Consider the following 16,550-nt stretch of genomic DNA (forward strand, 5'->3'; position numbering starts at 1 on the left):
AACTGTGTAGCAGTAAAGACGCGATTGGAGCTGCAGGAACCAGTGACTTGAATTCAACAGCAATGAAAACCAGAACTGAAGGCCCCATATTTACATCAGTGAAGACAGGAAGATTCTACTTGAGTGCAGATGTAGACATTGTTTTCCTTTTTATTACTTTGTTTGGTTTATCTAGAAAAAAAAATCAAGTTTCTTCTTAACCAAATTATAATTGGGCCTCATCACTGGTCAAATGCTCTTGAAGATCCTCTGATTCATCTGGATCACAATTTGTTCTGACTGTCCAAAACCTGCCTGAAACAACTAGACTGTTCTGACATTGAAAAACCACTAGCGCAAGTTAATTTAAATACATTGGCACTATCATTAAATTTATTAAAAATCTATTAAAAAGAAATGTGTGTAGTATGTGCAAATTATTTGAATTAGATTTATGGTTTTGTTTCTTTAGGGGCAAAGCTGTTTTGTTATGACTCCATGTGTAACCAACACCAAAAAAATAGAAAGGCCCAAGCGCAAAATGGGCATTAGATGTTTAAAAAATCACCAAAAGGAAGAAGGAACAGTAAAAAAAAATCCTTGAAAAGACCTTAAATAAATACTTTACATTTGAATAAATGAATCCAAGAAAAGACAAAAAGTTTAATAGTAAACTAAAAAAGACAATAGTTACAAAAATGCAAAGGCACACAAATAGAAGTAGAAAAACAAGGAGAAACTATTACATATGGAGCGTATAAATTTTAAAAAAGGGAGCGTAGTCCAAAATCCAGAGTGTGTAAATCATACATAGAAAAGCAAAGGGTCATATTACCAAAAAGTCCAAAATGAAATTTAAAACAAAACACAAACATGAACAACCAGCTTAACGCCTCAGCAGTTTACATGAGGCATGTTGGGTGTTAAATAGGACTCAATAGGGGGGACCTGCCTCCTTAGACTCAGAATACGAGTAGCTACACATACAGTGCCCATCGAAAGTATTCAGCCTCTTGGAAATGTTCACATTTTACAACATTTAATCACAGCATTGCTATATTTCAGCCAGTACGGACCAACTGTCTACCACACTACTTGGTAGCTTATTATGTGTCTACGGTTCTCTGTGTAAAGAAAAACTTCCTAATGTTTCTGCGAAGTTTCCCCTTAACAGGTTTCTAACAGTGTCCCCATGTTCTTGGTGAACTCATTTTAAAGTATCAGTCTCGATCCACTGTACTAATTCCCTTCATAATTTTAAACACTTCAATCGTGTCTCCTTTTAATCTTTTGCTTAAACTGAAAAGGTTCAGCTTTTTTTTTTAACCTCCCATTATAATTCATCCCCTGTAGCCCTGGAATCAGCCTAGTCGCTCTTCTCTGGACCTTTTCTAGTGCTGCTATGTCCTTTTTGTATTCTGGAGACCAAAACTGCACACAGTACTCCAGATGAGGCCTCACCCGTGTGTTAGATAGAAAGCCTCAGCATAACCTCCTTGGACTTGTACTCCACACATCGTGCTACAGTATAACCCAATGTCCTGTTAGCCTTCTTAATGGCTACTGAACGCTGTCTGGGACACCAGGAAGTACTCTGCTCTGTTCAGTTTATGGCCTGTCTGTACAAAGAAGTGACTATAACAGAGGAATGAGGTTTATCTATAGGCACTTTTGGTCTCTTGGTGGCCTCCCGCAATATCTTCTTCTTGTTTGGTCACTCAGTTTTTATGGATGGCCTGCTCTAGCGGATTTACAGCATACTCTTACCATTTTTTACTGACTGGACTCCAGAGATATCCAGCGACTTCGAGATTTTCTTGTCTCCATCCTGAGTTGTTCTTTTTAATCTCCTTTTCATGGAGTTGTTTGAAGTGTCCTTTTGCCTTCATTGTGTAGGTCAGACCGCCATACTGACTCACTCCAAGTTGGACCTTCCACATACTGGTGCATTTATCTTACAATCAGCTGAATCCCCAGTCAGGTGATCTCCATTGTGCCAGTGCTGTGACTTCTAAAACCAATTGGCTGCAGCAGTGAAGATTTAGGGGTGTCATATTAAAGGGGTGAGTACTTAAGAAATCGGTTATTTTGTGTTTTAGACCCCTTTGCTGAGATTTTTTTTCACTTGGCCATTAAAGAGTGTTTTTGTGTTTATCAATTGAGTTCACTTGAGTTCAATGTTGAAGAACAATAAAATGTGAAGACTTCCAAGATGGTGAATTCTTTATATGCACACTAAGTACTTGGGGGTCCAAATCAATGAGGGGCTCGACTGGTCTAATAACACTAACACTACTATATATGATGAGAATGGGCTCCACGTATTCTGGCAATACCCTCCTGTCTTTTCATTTTAGAAGCACATATGCCACCTACTTTCTTTCTTTCTTTTTCTTTCTTTCTTTCAATGCTCATCTTTTAGATTTCTCCATGCTTCTGTATAACCCTTATTTTGTTGACCAAATTAATTATTGCCTCCTGCTGTAAGCACCTGAATGTGTAACTGAAGACAACTGGCAGTCCTCCTCCTCCTCCAGTTGAATGCGCCTTGTGTTGTCTGCAGTGTGAGTTAATGGTGCCTCCACCAGTGCAAGTGAAACTTGATCTACGGCTGCTCAGTTGTTAAATTTCTCTTTTTCTCTAATGCCTTGATTTTGTTTTTCTAAAAACTATTACTTGCTGTTTTTTCTTATTCTTGATTAGTTGTGATTCTTTAAATCCCATTTTGCCTTCTCTAGCGACTGGATTCTCCCAGAGTATATTACTCCTTGGCTCACTCTGGGTTGCATAGGGAGGGCGGACTCCTTGTCCGTTTTCTTTTCTAATGCACATTTTTCTATCTCCTGTCATTTTATCTCACTATTATATAAAAAATCTTTCAACGCAACGAGACTTTTTAGGAGACAAGACTAGACTACTGCCATGATATTTTTTCAAGTCACGCCCTCCTCTCCACCATTTTCAAACAAGACCACAGTCCTCTCCCCTCTCAGTCTTGTGAATGCTTTTGTCAGACACAGTTCCTGCACTCTCAGCACTTAGAAATTTTAATGTTTTCCTCACTTTAAGTTCCTAAATCTTATTGAAGAATTTCATCCCGAAGGGTTATCAACAGAAAAAATGAGTACAAGCGCAATCTTAGCACCGAGAAACGATGAAGTCAAATGAATTTTTGCCAACAATGATAATCAGTTACACAGCAAATTGGTTAAATGTGTGTCAATAGACTGCTGAAATAGTTGGTGGTGATCGTGTGGAAGAATAAAAGATCAACTTACAATATCATGAAGAATATCTACAACCGTTAACACCGTCTGGTCTTCCACCGCACAAATTACTGTAGAAAGAAGGATGTATCAAAGAAAGGTAATGTAGTACATCTTCAGGGGATAACATCACACAACAAAGGAGATCTTGATATGCCATTCGTATTAAAGCGTTTACAGTTTCCCATTAGAATAGCTTTTGCAAGACAATTAACAAATCTCAGGGCCAAACATTTGAAAAAGTCGTTTTATTCAACAGAAAGAAATGAAATTCAGTCACGGCAGTTATACGTCATGATGCAAATGTAACACTTCACATGAAAATTAAAATCTATTTAAATTGGACATCCGCATCCCCATATGCGAGCAGCAGAACCACAAAGAAGCTAGCGCGTAGAGCTGGACGGTGGGGTTGGCCCCTTAGTCTTTATCAAATAAAAAGTTAATCACAAAATAAACTGTAAAACTGGACAGAGCAGACTCTTAGAAGACTGAGCTCCTTTAGTGGTGGTACTGACATCCTTCACATCTACAACTTGCACAAGGTTGGACAAGTCTAGTATCACCAAGGACTACATTAGAAAGGGCAGAGCAGACCATTTTCCTTAGGAGACTTTGTTCCTATAATGTGAGTAGTGACATCCTTCACATCTTCTGTAACTCTGTGATGACCAGTGCGATTTCCTACACTGTGGTGTGCTGGACTGGTCCATAACATCACTTTAAGAGAGGCCCACCAAATTAACAAGCTCATTAAAAGGGCAGGCTCAGCTATGGGATATAATCTGGAATTAGCAAAGGAGAGAATTAAAACAAAACTGAGTGCCATTATGAACAAAGCTGCACATCCTCTCTGTGACACAACACTGAGGACTTTTAGCCAACAAATTTTTCAGCAGAACTGTGTCAAGAAACACTATGGGGCTCCTTAATACCAACATCTATCTATCTATCTATCTATCTATCTATCTATCTATCTATCTATCTATCTATCTATCTATCTATCTATCTATCTATCTATCTATCTATCTATCTATCTATCTATCTATCTTACTTGTGAACCATCTTTACACTAAAGTATAAACTGCTGAGTTAAGATGGCTATCATACGGTGTCGTGATAATAAGCTGCAACATCTGTAATCCTGTTCAGGGGTGGCCATTTAAGGTGAGTACACAGGACTACAAATACCAGAATTCATTGTGCAAGATTTAAAAAACAAACCAACCCATTTGTCAACGCCCATTTCCTTAAAAACTGGTTTGACTTGCGAAGCTTCAGATACAAGTTTCTTTGTTGCTGAGCCGAATAAAATGTTTTTGGATTCCACCAGGTAAATTAAAGGGCTGCTTGATGTGGATTTGTGTTCGGGTGTTGTGGCTTTCAGATGAGTTCTTACTTGATTGGATTTTTGTCTCCTGTTGCTGTTCGTGATCAGAAGTTACAGCATTTGAAAAAAATGGCGGGATAAGTGATCTGCGAAGAGGCCAGGGTGTAACCTGTGGCGCGTCTTTAAAGTGCTTGTTGTGTAAATCGGTCTTGTTTTGTGGTTCATGAAGTTAGATTAAGACATCCCATAAAAGTGCTCAGCTGCCAAAGGCTGTTGGCTTTATGAAGACATTTTTAAAATTGCTGGATGTATAAACTGCACTAGATCATTCTTTAGAGCTGTCGACATTTTTCAGTATTAATACTGGGAATGCTTGTGTTGTGTACAGATTAGATCTGTGGTTGTCATGCAGATGGGACATTTAGATGACGTGGAGCAGGAAACAGACCTGGCGCAGCCACCGCTTCACTGCCTTTAGTGCTTCCACTGACCAATGTGTATTCCTCGTTATTCCTTTATTAATTGACTGCTGAACATGAATATCTCTGTTATTTTATTATTAGTTTGTATTTGAATGATGTACACATTTACAGATAAAAACTCTTCCGTGTATATTGCATAACACAATGGTAAGCTCTATGCCCCCTTTGAACCCAGTGCTGCTGAGAAAGTATTCAACCATCCGCCTGTGGCGCTTATTTGGATTAAAGGCTGTCAGAAAGTAGACGGATATGAATAGCGTGACATACACAAGGGTCCAATAGTGACGCCTCTCTTGGGAAGAATGTGAAGGCTCTTCAACACACTCAGTGGGGACGAGGGGCCTAAAGTCCAAACTCTGGCCCACTCCTCAATGGCCTTAGATGAGTTGGTCTCCTGTGAATGAAGAAGTGTTGATGACGCTGGCTTGTTTGCTGAGGTCTGTTTCTGGTGCCCTTTTATAGCACAAAAGTCCTTCCAGCATGGTGTCTGTCACTGGGAGACTGGCTGGCTGCTCCTGCTGTATGTTAGACGCCATCACATTACAAGGAAGGAAGGAGTGCGGCGAGTCGCATCATAAAGCTGATAAATGTTGGCAAGAGTTTTAACTCTTTGTGTTTTAGAGGGCATTAGTAGTTAACCTTGTGGTGCAGCGTTCTGGCAGCGGCATGGGAATGTGTGAGAACTTTGAGTTCTCTCAGGCTGTCCGTGGGGTTTTGGAGTATCAGCACATCCATGGTGGGAGAGGAGGGAGCCATCCAGCCTGGCGCTCTTTGGCCACATGGTGGAGGGGTGCAGAGGAGATTGCCCGCTGACTGAGCTTTCATGAGAGCTCACGGTGGTGCGCTGTCGCAGTGGCATGCCGACAGGGTCATCCGATTATGGGGCAGCCGCACAGATTAGAGACAGTATTTAAGGCCGGAGTGGTTTATAGACGAGAGAAGACATGAGAGAGGAGCGTCCCTCTGCTTACTTATTTGAGAACAGCAGCAGGCCTGCCAAGCAGTTTAGGAGTGACGGACATTTGCGGTGGCAGTCCGACTCCAGTTGTGCGGTGTGGAAGGGAATGGCAGACGGCGGAGGATCTGAGAACGGGGAAAACTCGGTAAAGAGTTTCAGCAGACTGAGTGGAGGCGTGCGGTGGCCAGGGAAGGCGCTGGTGTGGATTTCTGCTGTTGGTCGAGGTTGAAGAGTCGCATTTGGGATTTTTTATTTTTAAGCCGTTTTTATTTTCTCTGTATTTTTACCTTGTGTGAGCCAACATGAACAAAGTCTGTGTAACAAAAGGTACACGTTGACATTCGAAGTTAAATCATTAGTTAAATACTTGGTAGATATGACCGTCTGTGTATGTCATTATGGCACCGGCACTCACCCGGTCCTGACCAGCAAGGTACCCACTAGTCCAGTAAGCACCGGGCATCACAAGGAGGCCTTCATTATATAAAATCATTAACGGACATATTTTGTATTTGCAGACTAAAAATGTATTATGAGGACCTCATTAAAAGTGGTAAGTGGCTTTCCTTCTTTTGTCTTGTTTGTAAGAGCCATTTTTTCAGTTTTTTCTCTATTTTGTGTGATCTGTTTTGCTTAAATTTTTTACTAAAACCTTTAAAAGAAAGATATTTGGGTCATGGAATTATTTGAAAACATGTCCCACTACTGCCTGGACCGTCCTATGAAGCAAACTAAAAGCTGCAAAAATTTGCTAATTCAGAACAAATGCCGCTGGTTATTTGCTGAACGTGTAAAACATGCCTGCGGTGCTTTTTAGGACCGCCAGTGGAGAGAGAGAGACGGGGGTCAGTTTTTATTTTATGTTTAGCTGGAAACTGTAAATAAAATATAAACAGAAGTGCTTTTAAGAAGAGTTTAAATTGGGCACTGAAAACATTCACTACTCAGCTTCATTGTACATTTTTTATGCCACCCCAAATTAGATCATACGCACTGGAAAGGTTTAAATACTTAGTATCCTACATTATAAATAATATATTTTAATTTGTGGCTAGATGCATTATAAATATAACACACACACATATAGTGATAAAAGGCGCTATATGAGCGCTGACTCAACACAGACTTGACACCAGAGGCACACGTAAAATTTCTTCACCTGGGGGCCATGTCTTCCCCGTGTCCCTCAGGCACAACGCAGTCTCAGCGCTGAGCACAAACCGCACAAAGTAAACTCCTTCATCTCTCTCTCTGAGATCCTCCACTCCTCCCAGGCAGCTTTGTCCCTCTTCCTCCCGACTCTGGCTTCCGGAGTAGTGGCTGCTGGTTCCTTTTAGTCCACCCGGAACTGCTCCCGGTGCTTGGTCGCCCGTTTCCGGTTACACTCGCGGGTGTGGCTGAAGAAGCACCCAGACGGGCTCAGGAACCCCTGCAGCGTCCCCTGGTGGCCACCCCGGACCTCAGCAGGGCTGAGGAGAACTCCATCTCCCAGGGAGCCCTGCGGGTGTCTGGGGCACCACTGTCACTCGGGGGCTGCCACCCAGCGTTCCGGGGGAAGTACTGTGCAGCCGATGGCTGTTTCCCTGGACCAAGTACAGAAGGGGCCCCGGCTGTCTGCCACAATATATATATTATATATATATATATATATATATATATATATATATATATATATATATACAGTATATATACACACACACACATATATACATATACTAGGGGGGGCAAGCCCCCCTGGCGCCTTTGGCACCCAATCCCCAGTTGCAGACAGAATATTAGTAAAATCTGTAAATGTACAAAAGAAAAATTATTATTTATTGGAGTCAAAATCTTAAAATTCTATAAATGTGTAAAAGAAAAATTAATTATTATTTAATGGAGTAAAAATCATGAAATGAGAATAAAATATTTACCCTCTTACCGATTGGAGTATTCCTGTTAAACTGAGGTCCAGAGACTAAATAAACAATCCATTCATTTTAACTGACAAAAACCAACGTCACATTAAAGTTCAATACATTCTTAAAAGAATAATACCAAACATATATATGTAGGTTTTAAAATAAGCCTGATTTAAAGCGTAACAAAAAAGTGACATAAAATCATTGCACTGTTAGGCTTAGGATTTTATATAGTGAGAGAGAGTAGATAAATATTGTGACGCATGAGTCCCTGTCTAACACCTGAAAACACGAGGCTGAGTCTCGGTACTTTAGCAAATCCAGCTTTAGTCATCTTGAAACAGGAACAGCGCAGTTATTTATTGTTGCGTGATCTGCCACTCTCCTATACACAGACACAGCAGTCAGGCAGGGTCGTGGTCATGTTAGTGGCCAAGTAATACTGTTCCCTGCATTTATAATGCATCACCCATCGATGGCAGGTGCTTATAGAGCAACTGCTATCGACTCGGATTCGCTTCGGCGACAAGCTGCTGCAGCACTGCGAGCCTGTGGTTGCCCAGGCAATGGATAAGCTGTCTTCGACAGACACAGCAATCGCACTTTGGGATGCTGTTTGGCGTGTCGTCCTGTTGTGGGGAGTCCCAAAAGAGAGTTCAGAAACCTTACTATATATATATATATATATTTGCAGCTGGAGATCCACAAAGGGAGAAAAAATGAATCACGCATCATAAAGTAGTTTTTATTCTTGAGCTTTCAACCCCTGCCAGGGGTCTTCATCAGAGGATAGTGCTTAGACTTACAAGAATCAAAGGCAATATATAGCAACACATTACGTGGAGGGGGGTGGGGGTGGGGGGACGGCTAAGTCAGTGTGTGGGGGGGGTTAAAAAAAACTACTTTATGATACGTGATTCATTTTTTCTCCCTTTGTGGATCTCCAGCTGCAAATATGCAGACCGTATCACAGACCTTCTCTTCCATATATATATATATATATATATATATATATATATATAAAAACACACAACAGGCTTAGCCCCTCCCACCCCCACCTGGTACGCTCATGAATTTGAGCTTAATTGAGCACAAGAGTTGGTGACTTCGCCTGCTGGGCGATGGGAATAGGAGGCTATGCTGCTGTTCATTAATGCAGAAGGTGATGGTGGTGTCAATGTGACATTCTTGTTTACATAATGTTATTTTTTTGTTACAGGTCTTCAACTTCAAAAGAAAAATAATAAGGCAAGGTAATGTTTTTAAATTGGTTTTCTAAGAGTTCTGCTTTAGAGGAAGCACAACTGCCATCAATCATACACCATTTTCTGACCTGTCTAAAGCCTTCTCAATGCATTAATGCTGTTGTGAACTAGAGGTCTCAAGCACAAAATTACTTAAGAGTCCCAAAATTACTTAAAGTGTCCAGTAGAGGGTGGGAAACCATCCGGCCAGTAATGAAAAGAGCAACGGAGAATCTTTTATAAAGAAAAAAGATTTCTTTCACAAAAAATACTCTTACTAAATAAAGCTCTAAAGAGCGCAAAAGAGAAAAGGATCTGCCTGAAAGGCAAGCTAGAGGAGGACAAGCCCCTGTACGAAATCCAAAAAGTGGTCAAAAATCAAAGTGAAACGTCACAAAAAAATCACAAAAGCAATGAAATAACTGTAGAGAAACTCGCCATACCATAAGCACACTCAATGAACTGCAGTGTACTATGGGTATTTACTCACAAGGCAAACACAAGGGCTGGGGACATCCCTTTGACGGTGATGGGCAGGTGGATCCAACTCTTGGGGGACCACCACAAAACACAATGAATGTAGCAGAAGTTACTTGAGCAGATAGAAACTAAATATACAATAAAAAAGAACAAAATAAACATAAATAAGAATCTTCACATTTGATTTTGAACCTCTTTTTATGCATACGCAACTTTTATAAACGAGTCCCCAGGAGAGTGTGGCCTGTATTCTAGTTACTGGTTGGAATTCTGTTTTATCACAGATGCATAACTTTTGCTATTTGAGACTTTTTGAGTTATTTTTATTGGCCCCGCTTCTGAAAAAAAGCCCATTAAGGCAGAAATGAATCCTATACAGGGGCCTCATTTATAAAGCTGGCGTATGCACTAAAAGATGGTCAGAATGTGCGTGCACAACTTCCCACGCAAACATCGGGATTTAAAAAAAGAACACTTGACTGGTGAACATGCGTATATTTATGGCAACTCTGAGCCGTGTGTACACAACATTTCGGAGAAACTGGGAAATGATGACAACTTTGATCAAGTAGGTAAATGCAGACAAGCCTCGTACACAGAATAATTCAAATCAACGAGCTGTTATTATACTGTGCATCGACGTGACAAATATACTGAAGCTCCCTGCCTCTGATAAACAGCAGCACATGTCAAGAGAAGCAGTGAAATCCGTGCCAGTCACGCCTTAGTGGGCCTGTGCCACATCCAAAGGGGCACAGATACCTGCATAACACTGTATCGCTTCTTCAATGACACCACCACCGACTGCACCCAAGCCTTCTGACACACTGAGGGCACCAAAGAGGCACCACTGCCTTTCTGAACTGCACGTGAACATCTGCTGCTGACTTCATCTCCACTGCATCGGGAAATGGCAAACGTCAAGGCACTGCAGTGGCAAGTGGGAAGTGGCAGATTAACCACAGAATGTTAACACTAACTCTTGTGGAAAATGCTGCAGTAACATCAACATCTATTTCTGTAGCACAGTTTCACACACAGGATGTCGCTCAAAGTGCTTTAAAAGATGTCAAAGAGAAAAAATGTAGATAAGAATAAGAAATGAATAAATAACATACAAAAAACAATGGAAAAAAAGATGAACGTGTAATTCATAGACATTCCAAGTCGATCCTCAAGTCTCTAAAGATGCCGAGTCAGGACCCCCTCGTGCAGCAGAACTGGATGGCGCTGTGCTCAGAGAACTGTCAGGCTCAGAGGTTTTTGTAGGTTGTTTGTGTGTTTAAACTATTTATATATTATATATATATATTGCTTTCTGATTATACTATGTAACACAATTTTTGTTCCTGGCTTCCAAGAGTTATATTTCAAATGCTTATGTCTAAAGCCTATGGAAAAAACGACTACATTCAGCACAAACTTTGATTTTATGACCACAGCCCAGAAAATTTCGTATTTATAGTGACAAAACAAGAGAATTTTTATCTTTTCGTTCATGCGGTCTGATAAAGAACACTTGCATGATAAATAGACAAAGACAGTCAAAACCACTCAAAAAGGTTCAGAAATGAGTAGGTGTTCTAGATTTGCGACTGTACTGCAAATCGCTTTCTCAAAGAAGCCCCCAAATGTAGTCCCCCATCATGTTTTCGTTATACTGTCCTTGGTAATGACGTTCAAAGTCCAGTATATCCTGATAAAAGCGCTCGCTTTGCTCCTCTGAGTAAGCTCCCATGTTCTCCTTGAATTTGTCAAGATGAGTGTCAAGGATATCTGCAATATCTTCCTTGCTGTCTGACTTGCTGCTGTCTCCTGAAGATGGCTGATCCCTCTTCAGAGGAGTGGAAACGGGCAGCTCGGGGCAGTGTGGTACTGGGGCAATGGAAGAAGGAATGTCTGGATAAACGATTTGAGGTGCATTCTTGCCAGTGCGACGTTTGGTAGGATCCACCATGCAGAAGTAGCAGTTGCTTGAGTGGTCAGTCGGTTGCCGCCAAATTCGCGGGATAGCAAACTTCATGGCTCTCTTTTCTCCCCTGTACCAACCTTCAAGAGTGTTCTTGCAATATTCACATGTGAAATGAGGTGCCCAGGGCTTGTCTTGATCCCCGACAGGCATGCCGAAGTATGCCTTGTAGGCCTCGCACATCTTACGACATGCTTTCACGGAATACTTTCTCGCTCTTGTCTTTATAAATTGTCCACAGACGTAGCAAAATGCATCTGCTGGGTGCAAGCAACCTCTTGATGCCATCTAAATCAAATCAAAAAAATAACATAAACTGAATTGTTGGTTTGAGTCACTTGTGCTTCTATACTTGTATGACTGCTATTGGACAGTCCGAGAACGTTCTAGAAAGTTCTAAAAGTTTCTTGAAAGTTCTAGACAATCCTGGAAAATTCCAGAAACTTCTGGACAATTCTAACAGTTCAAGAATATTCTAGAAGACTACTCAGTATTGAATGTGAATCAAGAATTTTCTCGAAAACAGACAAATTTCAAAATATCATTGTCCTGATCACAAAAGCAAAGTTTTTGTGGAACAACAGCTATTTGCTATTTTTTTTTAGACATAACGGGTTAGGAAAACACACTTTGTACCCAGGAACAAAATAAAAATAAAAATTTGTTACATAGTGTTATAAATGTGTCTAAATAAATTTTTTCTTTCTTTCAGTTTTCAGTGGGAGCTCATTCTTACAAATATGACGGACCACTGTTACATGCCCCCCGGTGCAATGCTGGGGAACAGCATCATTATTAATACCACTGTGCAAGATTGCCTTCTAACTGGTCTGCACATAATTCACATATTACCAGATATCTGGGATATCATGAGTGTTGATCCTTTTTTTAACGCCATATTTAATTTTTTAAACTTACAAAAATTTAATGAGGCTAAAATTTTATGGACTCTAAAATTACAAATTGATATTGGCAAAAATTGTTTTGAGAATGATTTTATTCAAGTACATTGTAATATAAAAGACCACCTTGCAAATTTTAATGGCATAAAATGTTCCCCTCAATTATCTGATGGTCAATGGAGTGGATCTGAAGAAAAAGTATACAGAACAACTATGAGGTAAAGTCACGCAACTTTAAAACCTTAATGAGCTTAGTGGCAGCCCATTGATAAAGATGACTGGGATTTACTTCCATGCTTAATGTATCAGAAATGAGTGTGTGTGTGTGTGTGTGTCAAAATAGGTGGGAATGTGTGAAATCCTTCAGACTCTTCATCCTCAAGTAGAACAGAAGAGATACGACAAATGAAAGGAGACCATTGACTCCATCAAGCCCGTTTGTTTAGCTAAGTGCTAAGCTGTCCCCATATCACATCCAGTTTCTGCTTCAACGACACGTCTCGGTAGCTTTTTCCAGGTTTGCACGACTCTTTGCATGATGAAGAGCTTCCAGGCTTCAGTCCCAAATGCACTTCCCCTTACTTTCCACTATTGGTATTCTCGATTTTGTGATTCACCATTTGTTGACAGACTCCACACAGTCTCCTCTCCTTGAGATTGAACAGGCTTAAATCTGCCATGACCTCATGTCCTGGGAGAAGCGCCTGGTTGCTCTCCTCTGTGCAGCGTCAAGTGCCGCTATGTGATTTTTTTTGTAGTGCGGTGACCAGAACTGCACACAACACTCCAGATGTGGTCTCACTAGTGTGTGTGTTATGTAGTCAGAACAACATGCCATTCTACACTATAAGGAGTATTATTGGATGTATGGTGAGCTCACATTATGTACCCAATACCAGTCAATGGGTGACTCAGTTCAGACTTCCCTTTGTGAAGCTGCCAAACTCAAAAGCCCTGCACAGTTGGCATTTGTTTTGTATAACAAATAAACCCCAAATACAGGCTTAGCAGCACTATTTGTTCACGCTAAAACTATGAAGGTATCAGATTTATTTCTGAGATTCCTACATTTTAATTTGTATGTAATGACACGTTGTGTTTTGAAATTATGTACAATGTGCAGATGTTGTTAAACAGAGATGGAATCTTGAGAACGTGTCACCTTTCAAGGGCAGCGTCTTCTGGAGATACTGTACATACCACCGCATCAAATGATTACATCACCATTTAAACTGTGTGACGCATTTGTGAATCTTGGTGTACCTCAGTCACTTTTAGAAGGCTGTGCGGTTCTGAAAGATAAATCGCACTGGCACTAGTGGAGCTGATGGGCCTGTCAGGGGTGCTGCTTAAATGACCTCGGTTATCACTGAAAATCCTGGGCGGCACACAAAGAACGAGTCAACATGGCAGCACTTCACAGTTCTCAGTTCAGTATACAAAGAGCGTACTGGACGGTCAGATGGATTGGGTACGAGGACAGTCTGGGCCCACCATTACATACTTTAGTGGAGGAGGCTTCTGAACTTTAGTAACCTAAAGATGGCTCTGGGTTCACACAAGTTATACTGCATAGTAGCCAATGTGTGATTTGTGAAATGCAACCTTTCAATTTTAAGTTGATGCTTAATTGTATGTAGAAGAACCAAGCAAGAAGACTCATAAAACATAGAAGTTAAGTCTTTTTGACTACAACCTCTAATTCTGATCTATTTCAGGCCATTTGAAGAGTTTGGATATGCTATAGCATTTGGGAAAACATGCATTCATCCGACCCTTGTATTGGTACATATTATTAAACAAGAATCATTGAAATATTTTCCTATATTTATTACAGATGATTATGGCAGGTGAGCCTTTCTGCAGATTGTTAAAGATATTGTCATTTCTTTTTTGTTATTTATTTGATTGCTTTGTAAGTATTTAAAACTGTGCTGTCTAATGTTACACGTACATTTGGATTTTGGTGATGGGTCACACCAGTGAGTTAGAAAACCTCACCGTACTCTGGAGACAATATTAAACACAACAAAAATGCAAAACAATCAGCAAAAACAAAAGTCATAGTAATCTTCTCTCTCTATATATAAAATCCTAAGCCCGAAAGTGCAATGATTTTATGTGACTTTTTGTTACACTTTAAATCAGGTTTATTTTAAAACTTACATATATATGTTTGGTATCATTCTGTTCAGGATTTATCGATCTTTAATGTGAAGTTGTTAGATTTTCAGATTCTTATTCCATTTTTAAATTATAAACTAAAAAATATCAAGAACTCACGTCCCGCGAGATGAGACTTTGTGCCAAGAGATTTAACCACACCCGGAAATAAAAGACAAAGAGTAGGACAGCTGCTGTAAAGGCTTTTAAATGTTCAAAGCGCCGCATGAGATGCAGATCACATAGCAAACCAGCAGCTGATCGAACAAACAGCAAGTAAAAAAACCAAACTATGTGTTTCCCACTGTATCACCATTTAAGAGGGGGTTTTGGAGGAGCGACCGCGTCTCCTTGGGGTGCGTTCAGCCCCCCTCTTCACAACACGAGCGGCAGAGACATGAAGTGGCTGGCACATAGCGCAGGCTGGAGGGGTTAGTGAGCGAAGTGAGCAGGGGGTGATCCCCCTGGTAGTCTAATAAACACACAAAAACAAATGATCTCTGTAAAGTCAAAAATGAACTGGGACTGAATATCAAGAAGGAAAAAAAACCTCAGCATGACGCACGTTAAGAAAAGAGACAGACAAGAAATCACAGGGCCTGGGGCTCGTGAGGTGCACAGCGTCCATCGTCTGTGTACATAAACTTTGTGCCTGTCAATAAGTGACATGTATGGAAGTACGTAGAAGCTCTTCATTTTGGTTCCACACATCTCTTTTCTCTTTTAACTCATCACTTGTTCATACTGTACACTTCAATTGTGTATGGAATTCTTTAGAACTAATATCACCGTCCCGTTTCTGACATTTCTGTCTGTCTTCTGCTTTCAGAGATTATGCACTTCAGTTTTTGATTATGGAAGTTGTGCAACCCGAGGGCAGTCAAGTGGCTCTGTGTGCACACTTCAGTGGAAGCTGGTTTCTATTTGGCCTTCCTCATTCACCAACATTTATGCCCACTGATCTTCAGCAACTGAAAGGAAACGACTGTTATTACCCTGTCCTGTGTGCTTATACTCGAAAGTTGCCAAATAATGTTTAAATCTTTTTTCATAAAATAAAGAGTGACTTTAAATGCACTTAACAGAGGTTCTTGTTTTTCTTTGAAGGAGTGTAATTGAGCAGAGAAGCGTAAAAGGTAAGTTTCATATCGTTCATGTCAAAGTTATTTCTTCACAAAGATGTTATATATGAATAAGACAAAGACATGTTTTCTTAAATCGAACCTTTTGCTGCTTCAAAGTGGAAGTATTCAGTAAGGCTTTTGTTTTCTGTCTATACCCATGCCCCATGAATTCCAATGGCAAACACCAGTGCAGGCAAGATATTGTTAAAAGTGCATAGAAAATGCTGGCATGCAATTTTGCATGGCAAATGGCACATATACTGTCTTTGTAAAGAAATAGCTTTGACTTGAAAGATGCAGAACGTATCCTTTAACGTCTGGTAATGTAGCATTCTTTAAGTATGCATGTGTGTTATATGAAGCCTGTTAACAGTGGCATTCGGGTATTTAAAAAGAAAGTCGTTAGATAGGGTGAGATGTTCCCCATGGAACTACAGTGTTATTATCCCTAAAACCAGGTGATGGCACAAAATAGGAACTGTGGGATCATTTAGTTTAGGATAAGTTAGGCTACTCCTTTAGGCCAGTTCAGCTGATCATTATTTGAGAAGGGTTGTCTAATTAGCGCACTTGAACATTTTTACAGTATGAACAAATGAACTCCTTGTTTGACCCAAAAAGCAACTCCTGGGATGGCATCTGAATGGCTCACAACCTCTCAATTCTCATGAATTTTGGAGCGGACACATGATACGGAGCCACGGCTTGCTAGCAGCTAAGTGGTGCAATCAGAAGTGCACATTATCAGCAGT

At 40.4% G+C, this 16,550-nt stretch overlaps 1 protein-coding gene across 1 annotated transcript; it reads left to right on the plus strand.

The window, feature by feature from the left end:
• The first annotated feature begins 4,330 nt into the window (after positions 1-4,330).
• Positions 4,331-15,751, plus strand: LOC114648038 (uncharacterized). Its single transcript, XM_028796826.2, has 6 exons — positions 4,331-4,578; positions 6,534-6,568; positions 9,136-9,169; positions 12,322-12,729; positions 14,230-14,361; positions 15,504-15,751. The coding sequence occupies exons 1-6, from the start codon at positions 4,559-4,561 to the stop codon at positions 15,712-15,714; spliced, it is 840 nt and encodes a 279-aa protein (XP_028652659.2). The 5' UTR covers positions 4,331-4,558; the 3' UTR covers positions 15,715-15,751.
• The last annotated feature ends 799 nt before the right edge of the window (positions 15,752-16,550 follow it).

The sequence above is a fragment of the Erpetoichthys calabaricus genome, chromosome 3 (genome assembly GCF_900747795.2).
Source record: "Erpetoichthys calabaricus chromosome 3, fErpCal1.3, whole genome shotgun sequence".
Classification (NCBI taxonomy): Eukaryota; Metazoa; Chordata; class Cladistia; order Polypteriformes; family Polypteridae; genus Erpetoichthys; species Erpetoichthys calabaricus.